Raw genomic sequence first — 16,453 nt, 5'->3', positions numbered from 1 at the left:
ACCAAGAAACAACAAAATAAAATGCCACAAAGGGAGGACATGGATTTAAAAACACAAAAATACACCTTTTAGCCCCACCCCGTCCCTGGGGCTTGGAGCATACCGCAGGTGGGGGAACCGCCTCGGGCACGGGCTCTGGTTGACCTGCAGAGCTGAAACAAAGCTCCTGGAGTCACACCAGGTTGGGAAGCCGCCCCATGTTATTTGCCTTTCAAGAATAGGTGCTTGCTGCAGGCAGGGGATGGTCCCCGGTGCTGGGGCACAGCTCTGTCCCCATGTCACACAGGCAATCCTGGTCACATTGGGGATGCTTCTGGGTGCACCAGGGCAGGGATGCTGCAAGGCTTGTTGGGAAAAGGGCAGATGTGATGCCGGGGGTCCCTTTTGCCTCATGGCACAGCAGAACAGCTCCACAGAGGGGAGCAAAACAGGTCGGAGGGAAGCAAGCAAGGGAGATGGACTTGTCAAGAGTCAATGGGAAATGACAGCCCTGATAGCCACGGGGACACGGCTTGGGGGACACGGCCGTGCCCTGGCCACCTCCCTGCCACATAGAGAACATGACACACAAACATTACAGGAAAAGCCGCAGAGCCCCCTTTTAAGGAACTACCCCGAGCCTTAAGCAACATGAGTATGTCATGACGATGGACTGGAATTGGATGAAACGGACATTTCACAATGGGGGGGGGGCAGCGCAGGCAGACAGGCTATAAGAGGTGCCTCGCTCCAGCCCGGCCACAGGTCAACCCAGGACGGTCTCGCTGCTTCGTCAACATGAGCAAGGCAAGTCTAAGGGTGTTGTGGGCTTTGAAGGTCTCCGTGCTCTTTTCCAGGTGCAGGTCGGGCCACTGGAGGTGCAGGGACCCACCACAAGTCCTGGCTGAGGGTGACAGCTTCCATCGGGGATCATCTGGGCATGACCACGAGGAGAGAAGTCTCGTGGAAAAGACTTCCTGCAGCATGGCCTGACCACCGAGGGGGCTCGTGGATGTCAGATCTCATGCTCAGCGCCTACATCTCCACAGGGGCTTTTGGGGAGCCTTGCTCCAGCAGCACCTGCCTTGCAGAGGAACATTCTGGGGAAAAAAATACAGCTTTCAGATATTCTTGGTCGCACATCCCAGAGCTGAAGCAAAGAGAGGCTGCAGCCCCCTTCAGACTCCCTCAGCTTGTGCTAGATGAGCGCAAACCCAAACAGCTCAAATTTAGCCTGAAAACAGAATGACTGCAAGCCAGGCTGCATCCTCACCTGGTGCAAGGCAGCTGGCTGTAGGGGAGCCTGCTGGTGGGCATCAGATGCATTTTGTGGCCCCTGACGTTACTCAGCTATTTGTTTCTCTTCCAGGGCTGCCAGACCCAGGGACCGCTCTCCGAGCTGGAGAAGTCCATAGATGTCATCATCGATGTCTTCCACCAGTACTCGAGACGGGAGGGGGACAAGGACACCCTGACCAGGAAGGAGCTGAAGCTCTTGATTGAGAAGCAGCTTGTGAACTACCTGAAGGTGAGCGGAGCCAAAGCAGGGCTTCTCCTGCCCAGCGTGGGGAGGAAACTGGGTTGGACCCCATTGCCCCACTGGTCTTTACCAGCCCAAATGCCCCCAGGGACCAGATTCATCCCAACAGCTCCCTCCTGCTCTCTTCTCCTGCTCCAACTCCTTCTGCCCAGACCATTCCCTTCCACCTGCCACTTCCCCGCATGCTCCATGAGATGCCGTAAAGACAGAAGGAAACCCACCTCGGCTCAGGTGTACCCGCAGCTGAACATTTATCCTCATTACCTCATCTGCAAAAATCAGAACCCCGTTGCCCAACAGCTCCTTTGCCATCTCAGGGTGGTATCAGAAATACAAACCCAAACACCCATTTTTCCATAACTCACTCTGCTAAGGCAGAAAGTAAGTGTTTCTAGTCTGACATGCTACGAAAGCAGCTAGTGGCGACAAAACTCCACCGCCTTCACTGGCCTCCTCGTTGCACAGTGTTCCTGCAGCGATGTTAGCCTCCTGCTCTCCCATTGCTTTGCTGCAGTGGGTGTCATTGCTGCACCCAAAGCAGCTCCTGATGGCACAGGGATGGAGCCAAGCACTGGGCTGGGCTGTTGGAGACCCCAGGAGAGTCCCAGCGAGGCTGGGGGGACCTCTGAACTGTGACCGGTGGGACTTTGTCCTCACCCCAGCTCCTTCCTTGCAGCACGTGAAAAACCAGGTCTCCATCGACCAAATCTTCAAGGACCTTGACACCAACAAGGACGAGCAGCTGAGTTTCGGCGAGGTGATGCTCCTGATCATCCGGGTGACTGTCGCCACCCACGAGCACCTCCACTTCTGCGAGGACAAGCTGCACCACCAGCAGCACCAGCAGCAGCACCAGCACCAGCACAACCACTGAAGCGAGCTGTGCTCTGTGGCCGAGGGCTCCCACCCCGTGCTTCTCCCCTGGATTCTCCCCTCCACCCCTCTGCTCCCCCTCTCCGTTCCTCTCTGCCTGCCTCCCTCCCTTCAAGTTGGATGGTTTTGCTGCCAAATAAAGATTTGCCCTGAGGCTGTCAAAGTTCTTCTGTTTCTGCCTGAGTTTTATCATCTTGCCCACTCCCAGTGGGGCTTCAAACCAGGAAATTTGACTTTGAGGTTTTGAAATTTGGCTTTGGCTGCAGGTTCCTAAGGCGATGTGGCCTTCTGGGGACAGCAGGGCTCACTGCAGTGGTGTACCCCTTGTGGTGTCCTCCATAGGCCCAGACAGACAGCACAATCTGTAAGATCTCTGCATTTCCACCTAAAAAGTCCATTTTGGCCTGGAAGTGCTCTGCACGTCCCCTAGAACTCAGCTGCAGTGGTGGGTGACAGAGCTGGAGGAACACCCTTGTAGGGCACTTTTGCTCTGCGTGGCCCTGGCATGGGGCTGGGTGATGGATGCATTGCATTTTCATGCCAGGGTGCCACTGACAGCAGCGAGGTCTGGGTGCTGGGTTTCACATGGACAAGAACTGAGAACAACCCCAACACGTTTCTCCGAGCATCCGGGGTTTGCATCAGGAGGTCTGCTCTGAAAAGCTGCTCTCAGGGGCTGGAAATGCCCGCGGTGCCTCCGTGCAGCTTCACATCACGAATGCACAGAGCCCCGCTACTGATTTGCATGTACCTTTTAGAGGGGAAAAAAGGAACAGTAGTGATTTCCTAAGGGTGAGTCAAACCCCTGAAATTGCCCTGCTCAGTGAAGAAACTGGCCACAAGCTTCCCAAAAGCAGCGGCACTGAAGCAAGCCCCCTGGCTAACACAAGACTGCCACAAGTTTGCTTCACTGCCGCCGGCCAGGTTGCTTCAGCTTCCTTTAGAGTTGATTTTGACATTTGAAATATGTCAAACACCTTCCTACAAGGTAAAATCTGCTGGAGTGAACACAGGTTCTGCTCAGCTCTGCCTGGGGGCCTGCATAGGGTGGCGTGTCCCAGCTGGAGCTAGATCCTGCACCCCAAAATGGGTATTGCACCCCAGGCTGGGTCATGCACCCCCATCCTACAGCATTTCTGTGTCTCCACAGCAGGGAGAGAGCAGAGCAGGTTCACTGCCACCACCCTGCAAGGGCAGAAGCACATCGTACCCGAGAGCAGAGCAGTCCCATGAGGACATGCCCATTGTGGGACAAGCTGTTAGGGTCCTAGCCTGCAGCAGCTCAACTCCCCAGGAGCTCAGCACCCTTCCAGTGGGTGCTCAGCAGCAAGGGGCTCTCCCTGTGCCGAGTCCAAGCGCACAAATCTGGGTGCTGGAGGCACCCAAGGGCCATCCTCGTCTCTTCTACCAGGAACCACTGCTGATGCAAGAGGATATTTGCCAATGCAGCGGGACTTCACGCAGCCCTGACAGCCGGGGTGCGGGACTCCTCTTGTGTCACCTGCTGGGGCTGTCGGACCATGGCAGAGGAGATGAAGCACGAGCCACATCCTGCTCTCAGCACAGTGGGACCAGGGCACCAAAGCAGGGCTGCAAGCAAGCAGAGGAGATGGCTGGCTCCTTCTGTAGTAGCTGAGCGGACCCCAAACCCGTACACATCCCATCACTCTCCAAGAGCTCCCAGGTCCCAAAAAGAGAAAAGACCAAAGCAATGCAAGGAATGTGTTGGATACACCCCGACAATCCCGTATCCCATACGGCAGGAATATGCAGTCAGGCTGAGCAGCTCAGCAGCTTTGGGTGCGCTGCTGCCCGTGGGACGTGGTCATGGTCCTTTTGGGGATGGGGACAGCACCTGAGCCCCTGCAGCCCCACTGCTCCGGGAGCAGCAGCAAGCAGCAGGAGAATGCGCGCTGGAGGGACAGCCCCTGCCTCCTCGCATCCAGCCCCAGGTTGTAGGGAAGGATTTGGCCTCCGGATACCGAGGCCGGGAGGTTTGGGACAGGCTCCGGCTGCCACCTGGTGGCAGGGCCACCGCCAACGAAGGCAGCGCTCATCGCACCCTGCTCCTACCGCACCGGCGCTGCTGCGGCGAGTACGCTTATTATTCTCCTCCACGCGTCTGAAAGAAAAACTGAATTTCTGGGCTGAGCTGGGGGGCACCGGGACGTGCAGCAGTTTGCAGCCACCCACAGCGCTCCTCTTGTGCTGCCCCTGCTCAAGTCGCTGCGCAGTGACACCAGCACGGGCTGGCTTCTTCCCCAGCACGGTCACATCAGCGATCCTCACCTGTGTCCCACGGCAGGCAGCAGCAGGAGAAGCACCGCAAGCAGCAGGTAAATGGTGGCTGCAGGTAAATGCCAACCCCAGCTCCCCCTTCCCTGCTCGGGGGCTGTACCCCACAGCCCCCTCCTTGAGTTTGCCAGTGTTTTGCATTCATATGTTGCTAAATGGCCCAGCCCAGCCCACACCTGAGGACTATCTCTCTCCTATTTGTCATACTCCCTGTCCCATAAAAATGCCCTCAAGGTATCCCAGCCGTCTCCTCATGCTGCAGACCTCTCCCAGAGCTCCCAGGCTGGAGAAAAGGGGCTGCAGCCTGCAGGGCCGGGCTTTATGAACGACCCTGTAACCAGGAGATGTGGCACAGCAGTAACATCCCCCTGCCCCCTGCTCTGCCCACCATGGACCCCTCTGCCCAACGCAGAACCGCAGCCTGGCTGAGGTGGGAAGGGGCCTCGGGTTCCCTCAGACCCTCAGTGGGAAGGGACCCCTCGGGTCCAACCCCTGCTCAAGCAGGGCCACCCAGAGCAGGGTGCTCAGCACCACGTGCAGAAGCTTTTGAAGCTCTCCAAGGAGGAGACTCCACAGCCTCTCTGGGCAACCCGTGCTCAGTCCCCAGTCAGTACAGAATTGTTTCCTGGTGCTCAAAAAACCCTCTTGTCCTGGCCCTGGATGTGGTTGAGATCTTCACCTCCAGGCTGAGCAGCCCCAGCTCTCAGCCTCTCCTCCCACCAAAGGGATGAGGGATGAGCCGTGACAGGGTAAAACTGGTTGGTCCTGGGGTGCCAGCGAGAGCTGTGGCCAGGATCTGACCCGCGCCCATAGCCCAGCGGAGCCGGCCCGGCGGGGGGCTCAGGTGCTGCTGACACTGCTCTGGGTGGGGACGTGCCACCGCGGGATGGCTCGGTGGTGGCAGCTGGCTGGGAGGGAGGAACCGGTGGAAGGGAATGGCTTGGAGTGATTCAGAGCAATTTTCCTCCTAATTCCCTCCGTTCCCAGGGCGGACGTGCGCTAATTGGGGTGGAGGGAGGAGCGCGGCAAGTGGAGGTGCCATTGCCATGCGTTGCCTCCTGTCCTCCTCCACAAACACGTCCTGCCGCACCGCAGTGTTAGGCCACCCCTCCAGCACCCCCTGCTCCGTGCCCAGCTGCGGGGCCAGCCCCGAAGCCTTGCTCCTTGCCCCATCCCGACCCAAGGCTCCTCCAAGAGCTCCAGCTCCCAGGGACCACAAGCAACCTGTGGGCTGCTCCGATTTACACCAAAATCAGCCGTGTGCCAGGCAGCCTTTGCTTTGCAGAGGGCCTGCAGCAACTTGCAGGGCAAAATTTAGCTCCAGACCATGCTCTGCATCTTGTTTCCAACCCACTTAATTGCAGAGGTGCCTTGTGCCGTGCTGGCGGTATCGGCAGCGACACGTGGGCGGCCGAGGATGGCTCCAGCAACCCCTCCTCTCCCAAACACGCCGCCTGGGAAGGCTGATGCAGAGCGTGATCTCACCTGGCTTCCGACCAGATCTGGTGATCTAGCTGAAAGCTGGCACACCCTGCACGCAGGGAGGGCTCCTGACAGCCCTGTCCCGGTGCGCAACCTGCGGGCTTCGGCTTTCCCGAGACCACACGGGGATTCAGGCGTCCTGTCCCAGCCACCTCGCTGCGTCCGTCTGTCCCCAGCCCTGTGCCATGCTCTGTCCCCAGCAGCCACCAAGTGGCTTTCTCGGGGGAGGGAGCTCATATCCAGACCCATGGGCACCCAGGAGTGGCATCACTCAGGGTGTCCCCACACTGCCATCAAGCAGACAGCGTGGTCCTCTTTCTCCTTCCTTGCAGAAGAAACCACAGCTCAGGTGCTGATGGCAAGGCTCTGAATGTAGCCTGGGCTCTCTGTCAGGCCATATCAGGCAGATGGAACAGCCTCGAAAATAAGATTAATCCCACATTTTCTGCAAAACCTTATTTTCTCTATGACTTTTTCAAGGCTTTAGCACTGCAGAACCCCATGAAGTCCCAAATCACTGTGATTCTAAAATTAAAAAAAAAACCAAAACACTTTATGGGCAGCTAAATGCAGACTTTCAAAAATGAAGAAAAAATCCCCTGTTAGAAATATTTTCGAGCAGATTCCTGCGGCCTCCTGCCACCGGCAAAGCCTATGCTTGGCGCCCTGAGCCGTGCCCGCGGCGAGCGGCTCCGCGCGCTGACCTACATTTGGCTTTCCCAGGTAAACATCCTCGGCAGGCAGGAGGACGAGGGAGGCTCCCTGGGAAGTGCAGTGATGCGGGGAGGCAGAACAGGACAGACCGGGGGAAATCCTCGCCCTCCACCCACTCCTCCCCACCAGGAGCTCGCAGCCAGCGGCTGCTGCCAGTGCGACCTGCGCCCGTCGGCTGGTGGATGCGGGTGAGTGGGGTGAGTCTGGGCCGTTCCTTTTTGTACTCAAAATGAGCTTTTTATGTTTCCAGGGCTGTTCTTCCTGCAGGGCTCGGGGCAGCAGGGACTAAAGACATAAGCACAGCATACGCTGCCCTGCCTCCCTCTGCCCTGCCCCGAGCGCAGCTTCAGGAGCTGATTCATTCCTCCCAACAAGTGCCTGGGGTGGCTGCGGGGATGCAGCTCCTTTGAATTTAAGGAAGTAGGAAAGGGAAGAAACAAAGTGAATTAAGGTGAAAGTCCTGACAGCAGCCAGGGCGAGGGGCAGCCCAGCTGCCAAGGGATGTTTCATTTTGAGTTTTGAGTTTTTGGAAGGGAAGGCCGGGGTTTTCCTGTAGGCAGAGCCACCTTACTGTGTCCTCATGCTTTTCTCCTCACCAGGACTGGCAGCAACCTTCCAACATGTCCAGGCTGATCAAAGCCATCACTGACATGATGGACAGCTACCACGGAAATGCCAGGAAGGGGAAGAAGTCTGAGTCCTTCAGCAGGAGCGAGTTCAAGAAGCTGATCCAGCAGGAGTTTGCTCCTGTCAAGGTAACTGCATGGGATCGAGGGTGCAGCGATGAGTGGGAGAGGTGCCGGGGTGACATCTGAGGGTGGCCAGGGGGTCATGGAACACCCACACCACATCCAGGATTACAGCTGGATTTCTCTGGTCATTGATTTTCCTGGGGTTTAGTGCCACGGGTGCTTTCCTCAGGGCTGTATTGCAAGGCAGCAAAGCCCCCATGCAGTTTCTGCTGTCCCCATCCTCCTGGGACGGGGAGGGCAAGGAAGGGGTGCCTGGTCCCCAGGATGTTGTGTCCCTGCTGTGCCTTCCCAAAACACCAGCCAGGTATTTCTCCCATGCTATGAAATGTTAGCTCCAGACCTTGTGCAACCTCTGCTGTGACCGCCCTTTGTGTTGCATTGCCCTCGCGACGAGGGGAGCAGCCCTCGATTCCCCCTGGGGACGCTCTGAGGGTCTCCTTTCCTCCCAGAGGTCCCCCACCAGCAAGTACCGCTACATCGGCAGCCCGCTAGATTCGGACACCGAGCCCATGAACAAGAAGGAGAGGGGCTCTGCCAAAGCCTGTGTGTACTGAGGGGCTGCTCCTGGGCCACGGAGATGAGGAGGTAAGGGAGGACAGCAAGCACACACTGATCCCAAATGGCATTTGCATTGCCTTAACCTGCACGGACAGATCCGTCCTGAGGACTGGCGTCACTCCAAGGTGCCCCATGTCTGCTTTGCCCACCCTCCTTTGCTCAGCAAACACAACCCATCGGGGAGGATGGGACGGGATGGGATGGGATAGAGCAAGGAGCCGTGCATCCAGCTCCCATGGGGAGTGTTTAATCAACTCTAATAACTCCAATAAAATCACACAGTGCTAATTGGGTGCAAGCTCCATGCAAAGCATTGCAGCTGCCCAGGGCGACTGGCAGGGAGATGGCATCTGGGGGGGCTGCCAGCTTTTAATGGGGCTTTGGGATGCTTGGGGGCAGCTGCCCCATGGCGTTTTCTCCCCTCTCCTGCAGGATCCTCGAATTCCCCTGTGGGCGAAGGACAGACCACAGTGTGATCGCACGGTGGGGGCTATGTGAGGACGGTGCCCCACTCTATGTATTACCTCCATGAGGCAAAAATAACCCTGGGTTTCCTATTTCTTTTGTCCCGATGCTCCATGGGCGTCTCTTTGGGGTGCTTTGCAAATGCAGCTTGAAGATCTGGGGGGCCGGGGACAGATTTGCTGTTTTCTTCACATAAATGCAGCAGCAAAACCAGGGCTGATGTATGAACCCTGTCCTCTGCCAGCTCCTTTGGTTTTAATGGGTAGAAAGTGAAAAATCGCTACTCAGAAAGGCTGGAATGAATTATGCAATTAGTTGACTCAGGCTGTCCAGTAATAATGAATAAAGAGAGAAAATTATTTGGGGAAAATTAAAGGTCTGTGGTTGGTAGTTCATCTCTGGCTGATTTGAAGTCAACAACAAAATTCCCACGGGTTTGAGGGAGACAGAAACGTACCTCAGCACTTCGGAGAAGTTTTGGTCCCATAAATACAGCTCAGCCAGTGTGTTGTTTTCCTTTTCCATTGAAAAAAAAAGAGAACCCTGGCATTCTTTTTTATTATTTTTATTTTTTAATTTTAGGAAAGCTTTTACCCATGTCTTTGTGTAATGAGCAGAGAGATGCACAAAGAAATGCTGCTGACAGTGAGTGATCAGAGGATGAGGAATGGAGATCTTTTCCTCATCCATTCTTGATTAAGGCTTTGCTCCTGATACAGAAACCAATAAAACAAAGCTGCTTTAATAGCAAGGAGGGGATGCTGAAAACCCCAAGCTCCAGTGGAAAAAGATATTGCAGATAGCTGTCAGGTGTGTGATATTCCTGTCCTCGTCTATAAGTTTTGGAAAGCCAGAGAGCAAAGTCAGAGATAAGGATTCACTTCATGGTCACTTAACCACGAGGATGGATGTTTGCTGCAGTGATATATTTCCCTCAAGCTGATGTGAGCAGGATCCAGTCCTTCAGCTGCTACCTGTCTGAATGAGTTGCTACATCAGCTGCCTTAACTGTACTGTAAATATCTAAAAGGGTTTCGGGCTTATTTTTGTCTTTCTCATATAAATATTGTGATACCATTAAAAAAAGTAATAAAACCTATACAACACAAAACCTGCCTGATTGCTGTGAGCCAGCCGGTGATCACCAGCTCAGGGCTGCATCTAAAAAGCTGTTGAAGTCGGTGGCCCCATGGGTTGGGAAAAGAATGCAAAGCCCTGGGGATGTGGGGGCACCAGTGGAACCCAGGGCTGGGCATTCCTGAAGGATGTGGAGAGGTTTTGGGGTTTTCTCCATCACCTGGGATCCAGTTGGTGGAGGAGAGCAGCGCTGAGTGCCCAGGGATGATCCATACCAAGTGTGGTCAGAGTATCACAAGGGTTGAAAGCGAGAGAGGCATATATCGAATAAGCATGATTGGAAAATAAGGACAAGGAGCTTAAGGAAACGCTGAGACAAGAGAAATGTGAGAATGTGATGCTTTATTGGGTTGCTGGCACCTCCTGGGGCCAAGGCAGAGCCTGGTGGCTCAGGCGGCAGGGAAGCAGGAGCGATGCCCATCCCAGGCAGCTGTAGCTGGGGGTCAGAGCTGGGGGGCTGCAGCTGGGTGCCCCGGGGCATGCAGAGCTTCGGGGAGGCCGCACGGAGCTGGTCCGTGCATGGGCTCTGCTGCCGCAGTGGGGCCGCACAGGATGCTCCATCACTTCAGCTTCTGTGAGGGCAGCTGGTGGACCTGCTGCTGCTGCTGCTGCTGGTGGTGGTACACCACCTGCGGCTTCCCGTGGCAGCCGGAGCCACCGGAGCTGTGACAGCCACCGCCACCGGAGCTGTGACAGCCGCCACCGCCGGAGCTGTGACAGCCGCCACCGCCGCCGGAGCTGTGACAGCCACCACCGCCACCAGAGCTGTGGCAGCCACCACCGCCACTGGAGCTGTGGCAGCCACCACCAGAGCTGTGGCAGCAACCGCTGCTCTGTTGGACGTAGCGCTCCTGCTTGTGGCAGTGGTCCTTCTCCTGGCGGGAGCACATCCTTATGTGCTGGGGTGGCCTGCAGGAGAGAGGGGCTGTCAGAGCTGCTACGAGTCCCAGTGCCCCTGTTGCCCTGGGGGTCCCCATGCCCGCCCTGGTTGCCATCCCACCCCTGGCACCACAGGAGCTGTGGACCCCCCAGGAAAGCTCCGGTTCTGGAGCAGTGCCCTGCATCCACCCATAAAGGATGCCATCAGCTGGCTGTCCCTTTCTTCCCTTTACTCCACCACCCTGGAGCATCCCCAAGTCCCCAGCAGCGGAGTTTGCTTTAAACCCATTCTCTGCATCCCTCGGTGGAAGACGCTTTCCCAGAGAAGGAAAATCCACGTTGCCAGACTTACCTGAGCTTGAGAAGAAGGCGAAAGGAGGAAATGAAGATCTCTGGGGCAGGGGCAGTTTTATAGGGATCTCAGATCCCTTTCCCCGGAAATGAGACAGCTCTCTGTCACAGCGATCCATTAATTTAATACTCAATCCCCACCAAACCACCCTCTGTTTACATTGCTCACCTGACTCATTAGAGGTGGCTATCATTCCTTTGTTATCTGTTTCCTGTGCCACATAAGTATCTAATTGGCAGCCTCACCTGCTCTTAATAGGGAAACCCGTGGGTGCCTGGGTTTCCAAAGTCTCATCTGTTTGGGGTTTGTTTTGTTAAACCAAATCCAGGCGTAATTATAGCCCCGTCCTATGAGGCTCTGCTCTCGGAGTCTAATCCCTGCTATTGAGCTGGCAATGGATAAACCCAGAAATAATCCAGGCACAAAGGAGTGTGGAGTTGCACACTCTTCTCCATTAGGTGCTTGAGGCAAAAAAAGCCATGAGTGTATCCAGGACAAAGTCACAGAATCATGGGATGGTTTGGGTTGGAAGGGACCCTTAAAGAATATCGAGACCAACCTCATGCTGCAGGCAGGGCCATCTTTCACCTGGACAGGTTGCTCAAAGCCCTGTCCAACCCAACTTGGGATATGTCCGATGATGGGGGAATCCATGACTTCTCTGGGCATCTTGGTCCAGGGTCTCACCGCCCTCATGCTGAAAATTTTCCTCCTTAAGTTCTATTTCTTCCTCAATCCCCCCTGGGCTTCCTCTAGAGAAGTGTCTCAGGTCTTTGTCAGGGACTTTCTAGCTTTTCTCCTTGACCTAAAGAGTGGGAATTTTCCCCAAAAGGCACCTGAGGAGCCAGAAGATGCTCTTGGGGCTGACTGAAAGCCTTGAGAGCCCTGCTGTGTAGTCACAGGTTCATGCACAGGCATCTGAAAACACAGTCCCTGAATACTTTATTGGCAAAGACTATTTCCATCATCTTAATGACAGGGTTGGGAAATACTGAGAAATGTAAAGACTTATCCGGTGTTCCGTGCTTCATCGTCTGTCTTCTGGCACAAAGGTGGAGGTCTTCAGATGGCCCTTCTGCATGTCTTGTCCTGGCTGAAAGGCCCTTCATCACCCCAAAGAGTCACTGTAAAGGCCACAGGCAGCTCCTTGTCTACAGGATGAACCCAAGAAAAAGCCTGAGGCCCAGGAGACAACGCTGGGAACCACACAAAGAGGCACCGAGGTTCCCCTTGCTGCCCCGGAGAAATGTTGCAGTGGGGATGAGGTACCAGGGCTTGGAATGCTTGTGCTGAAAGCTGATGTCCTTCCCAAAAAACACATCCACTGCTCCCATTTCATTGCATTCCACACCGTTAGTGGCACCAAAATTAACTCCTTTGTGCTCCTCCTGGGAGCTGTTGGGTGGCTCCCGTCTGTCTTCACGCAAATGCCTGCTGGTGGCCCCTGTGTCCCACACGTGGCCCTGCTGGAGCAGCATGGTGACAATGGGATGAAGCCTCCCAATGGGGCAGCAGGGCTCCATAGGATGTGAGCGGCTCATATCCAATATTTTGGGTTCCTGAGCTGTGCACCTTCTGTCTCCTGCCCTGCCATGGAGCCTGCCTCTTCTTATCTGAGGGGTCCGCGGGTGGGAGGGTTGCAAAGCTCTCCTGCAGCCTTGCCAAGCACGAAATGCAGCTGGTGTTTACTGTGCTGGCTTCCACTGATGTCATAAAAATTCATATAGAAACCGGTGGCTGAGATTGTAATTAGCAGGTGAGCTGGGCAGGCTCCCACTTAAGAGCTGAGTATGCTACAGGCAAAACCCGTGTGGCTGTTAGAGCAAGTGCCTGCATGCATGGACGGGGCTGAGCCCCATGTCCAGGGGGCTTGTGTGCATCCCTCCTACCACCCAAAGCAGCAAACCGTGACTCAGGTCTCAAGGACAAATGCATTTCTGTGCAAGGAGCCTTTGCATTGCTTGACGTAATTGTTTTTTGTCTTTTCCAGAGTATTAGGAGCAGGCTTGCCTTGCCCAGGTCACGGGTGATGCTCTGTGCAGGAGAGTTTAGTGCTTTTTGGGTGATGATCTCATTCATTCAATGGGGAAAGACACGTAAGGGTTTTCAGTTTAACTGCGTAGCAGGTTTCATAACAGTTGGTGCTTTCCTTGCATCCCCAGACTCTCAGAATAGTTAATTCAACTTTCAGTTAAAGACAGAAACCACATTAAAATGGGGGCATAGAAGCCTCTGTCCTTTTTAAAATTACAACTACAGGGAAAAAAACAAAACAAAACAAAACAACAAAAAAACCCAACATTAAAACCTTTAAACAGCCAAAAAACTGAGAGGCAAAGGAAAAGAACATCAAAGCATACAGCTAGCAGTCACTCCTAGGGTTTTCTTGGGATTCTAGGGCATTGCTTCTGTTCCTGGATGAGTGAGGCTGGCAGCGGGGTATGGTGCACCCCCAGCTCCTCGGTCAGCCTTTGCACAGTGCTGTAAGGCATCTGGGCCAGCCTGCTTGCAGCTCCCAGCTGCAAAAGCCCTCCCCTGGCTGCCCCCTGCCTGCCTTCAGCATCTCTGCCAGGTCCTGGGTGCAGAGGGAGATGCATTTGGTTTCTCTCGGTGCTAGCTCTCCTCCTGGAAGGGGGATGCTTTGCATCCCGTGATGCATCCCACAGAGGCACGTATCTGCTGATCTCATCTGACATTGGCACACGCACAACAAGCTTCAGGAAAGACACGGGGCAAAGTCTTCTGTGAATTAATTTGGTTCTTATACATGCTGTACTGTTTTACGCAGCAGTACCGTTCTCCCTGGGAGGCAACACCAAATGGTCTCGTTGTGCACATAGGCTGAAGGGCTGGGCACGTCCTCAGGGGTAACATCCCCTGGGTTAAGATATATGACAAGTTAATAACTGTATGGACACTATGTTCCACCAAACCCCAGTTGCATCCCTATAGCATGCATGGAAAATAAGGACGAGGAGCTTAAGGAAACACTGAGACGAGAGAGATGTGAGAAATGTGATGCTTTATTGGGTTGCTGGCACCTCCTGGGGCCAAGGCAGAGCCTGGTGGCTCAGGCGGCAGGGAAGCAGGAGCGATGCCCATCCCAGGCAGCTGCAGCTGGGGGTCAGAGCTGGGGGGCTGCAGCTGGGTGCCCCGGGGCGTGCAGAGCTTTGGGGAGGCCGCACGGAACTGGTCTGTGCGTGGGCTCTGCTGCCGCAGTGGGGCTGCACAGGATGCTCCATCACTTCAGCTTTTGCGAGGACAGCTGGTGGACCTGCTGCTGCTGCTGCTGCTGCTGGCACACCACCTGCGGCTTCCCGTGGCAGCCGGAGCCACCGGAGCTGTGACAGCCACCGCCACCGGAGCTGTGACAGCCACCACCGCCGGAGCTGTGACAACCGCCGCCGCCACCGGAGCTGTGACAGCCACCACCGCCGGAGCTGTGACAGCCACCACCGCCAGAGCTGTGGCAGCCACCACCAGAGCTGTGGCAGCAACCGCTGCTCTGTTGGACGTAGCGCTCCTGCTTGTGGCAATGGTCCTTCTCCTGGCGGGAGCACATCCTTATGTGCTGGGGTGGCCTGCAGGAGAGAGGGGCTGTTAGGGCTTTCCTTTCCCATTTCTGCTTTTCCATGGAAGAGGACTCTGGAAGTTACATTTATCTGCTCCTTGCCAGCTCCCACAATCACCTTTAAACTTTAGAATCACAGAATCATAGAACCATCTAGGTTGGAAAAGACCTTCAGGATCATCAAGTCCAACCATCAATCTGACCTACTGAGTCCCACTACTAAACCAGGTCCCTTAGTGCCACAAGTCCCTTCAAGCTCCTGTTGGGTTGTCCCACTGGAGCTGTCTCCAGAGTTGCTGGGAGGCAGCTGGAGCCACTGGACGGGGGAGCACGGCTGGGTTTTCCAAAAAACTCACAAAGCAGTGCCCCAGGACCTCCCTCTGGCTCTAAACCTCTCTGTCCTCTTTCAGCATCCCTCTTCCCAAGCCCTGCACTCCCTCCTCACCCCATCTCCCTTCTCTTGAGCACCCATGGAGCAAACTCCAACCCCACTGAGCCCAGAGCCCTGCAGCATTGCTGCTCTTACCCGAAGTGCTCGTGCAATGAAGGGATGAGGATTCAATGAGGCTCTCTGGGACAGCTGCGCTTTTATACCCTTTCTGCAAATGTGGTCTGGAAATGAAACACCTCCCCATTGCATAGGTCCATCTGCTCATTTAATTCACTGATGGCTTTTTTTTTTTTTTGCCTCCCCACTCTTTGGGTTGCCTGTGTGACTCACCTTGTCTGCGCTGGGTATCGCCTCTCGTTATCGGTTATCTTTCCTGTGCCGCAGAAATATTTAATTACTAGCCCTACCTGCGCTTAGCTCTGGTGGGGGAGTCGCGTGGGCGGCCCTGATTTCCACAGCTTGTTTTTGGTGTTGATTGCAGCTCAGGATTGCTTTGCCTTTGGGGGGAAGAGGAGGGGGGAATAATCATAGAGTCACAGAACCATGGGATGGTTTGGGTTGGAAGGGGGATTAAAATCCGTCTCATTCCAATGCCTGACATGGGCGCAACACCTCCTGCCTGACCAGGCTGCCCAAATCCCTCCTATCCTGGCCTTGGGCATTGCCAGGGATGGGGCGTCCACAATCTGTATGGGCAGACTGGGCAGGGGGACCTCACCGCCTTCATCGTGAAGGATTTTCTGCTAAAACCTAAGCCAAACCTGCCCTCTTTCACTTAAAAACCACTGCCCCTTGTCCCATCACTCCCGGCCCCGGTAGAAAGTGTATCCCCCTTGTTCTCATAACCCTCTTTGTGTATGGAAAGGCTGCAGTGGGGTCTCCCTGGAGCCTTCTCCAGGCCGACTCCCCCAGCTCCCAGCCTGGCCCCACAGCAGAGGTGCTGCAGGCCCCGAGCAGCCTCACGGCCTCCTCTGGCTGCGCTCCAACAGCCCCACGTCCGCATCGTGCTGGGGACCCAGAGCTGGTTGTGACGATGTCCTGGACCTGCGTCACGTACACCTGTTAAAAGGTCTAGGGGAGCTCTTAAACACCCACAAACCCAGAGATGTTTCTGGAAGTACCAGCAATGCCTTTGGCACTGTAGAGCTCTACCTTAATAGCAGATGGTTGGGTACCACTGTTGGCTGGGTTCTGCTAACCTGGCTGGAACAGGATGCAGTTGTGAAGAAAGAAGCTCCTATAAAGCTTTTTATTGGCCCAACAGTTTTCTGCCTTTGTGAGAAGGACCAAAAGCATCTGGGATTCTTATTTTTGGAAGGGGGAAGATATGCCCTAGGTAGTGATCCCGGATGAGCAAGGTGCATAATTATGTGGTTAACTTTCAGCCTGTGATTAATGCTGGAGTGGCAGCACCGGTGGCTGCTTTGAGGTCACAAGAGGAGGAGAAGGGCTCCCATGGGTGCTG

At 55.1% G+C, this 16,453-nt stretch overlaps 2 protein-coding genes across 2 annotated transcripts; one reads left to right on the top strand and one right to left on the bottom strand.

Moving 5' to 3' along the window:
• Positions 1–635: 635 nt before the first annotated feature.
• On the top strand, positions 636–2,558 carry LOC106049124 (protein MRP-126). The gene is made up of 3 exons (XM_013201301.3): positions 636–786; positions 1,349–1,507; positions 2,196–2,558. The coding sequence occupies exons 1-3, from the start codon at positions 682–684 to the stop codon at positions 2,391–2,393; spliced, it is 462 nt and encodes a 153-aa protein (XP_013056755.3). The 5' UTR covers positions 636–681; the 3' UTR covers positions 2,394–2,558.
• A 7,562-nt stretch (positions 2,559–10,120) lies between these two features.
• On the bottom strand, positions 10,121–11,182 carry LOC125180204 (loricrin-like). The gene is made up of 2 exons (XM_048049144.2): positions 11,027–11,182; positions 10,121–10,704 (listed from the first exon to the last, which is right to left on the bottom strand). Exon 2 carries the CDS (start codon positions 10,683–10,685, stop codon positions 10,356–10,358), a length of 330 nt encoding a protein of 109 aa, XP_047905101.2. The 5' UTR covers positions 10,686–10,704; positions 11,027–11,182; the 3' UTR covers positions 10,121–10,355.
• Between the last annotated feature and the right edge of the window lie 5,271 nt (positions 11,183–16,453).

The sequence above is a fragment of the Anser cygnoides genome, chromosome 33, assembly GCF_040182565.1.
Source record: "Anser cygnoides isolate HZ-2024a breed goose chromosome 33, Taihu_goose_T2T_genome, whole genome shotgun sequence".
Lineage (NCBI taxonomy): Eukaryota > Metazoa > Chordata > Aves > Anseriformes > Anatidae > Anser > Anser cygnoides.
The sequence above is the reverse complement of the archived record's forward strand: the minus strand, read 5'-3'. Positions and strand labels throughout refer to the sequence as shown.

What these genes read in the sequence shown, in the direction of transcription:
- LOC106049124 (XM_013201301.3), top strand. Translation starts at nt 682, where the DNA reads ATGGGGGGGGGGCAGCGCAGGCAGACAGGCTATAAGAGGTGCCTCGCT. An exon ending in GCTTCGTCAACATGAGCAAG is followed by an intron (nt 787 to 1,348) that starts GCAAGTCTAAGG and finishes TTTCTCTTCCAG; the next exon opens with GGCTGCCAGACCCAGGGACC. An exon ending in AGCTTGTGAACTACCTGAAG is followed by an intron (nt 1,508 to 2,195) that starts GTGAGCGGAGCC and finishes CCTTCCTTGCAG; the next exon opens with CACGTGAAAAACCAGGTCTC.
- LOC125180204 (XM_048049144.2), bottom strand. Translation starts at nt 10,685, where the DNA reads ATGTGCTCCCGCCAGGAGAAGGACCACTGCCACAAGCAGGAGCGCTAC.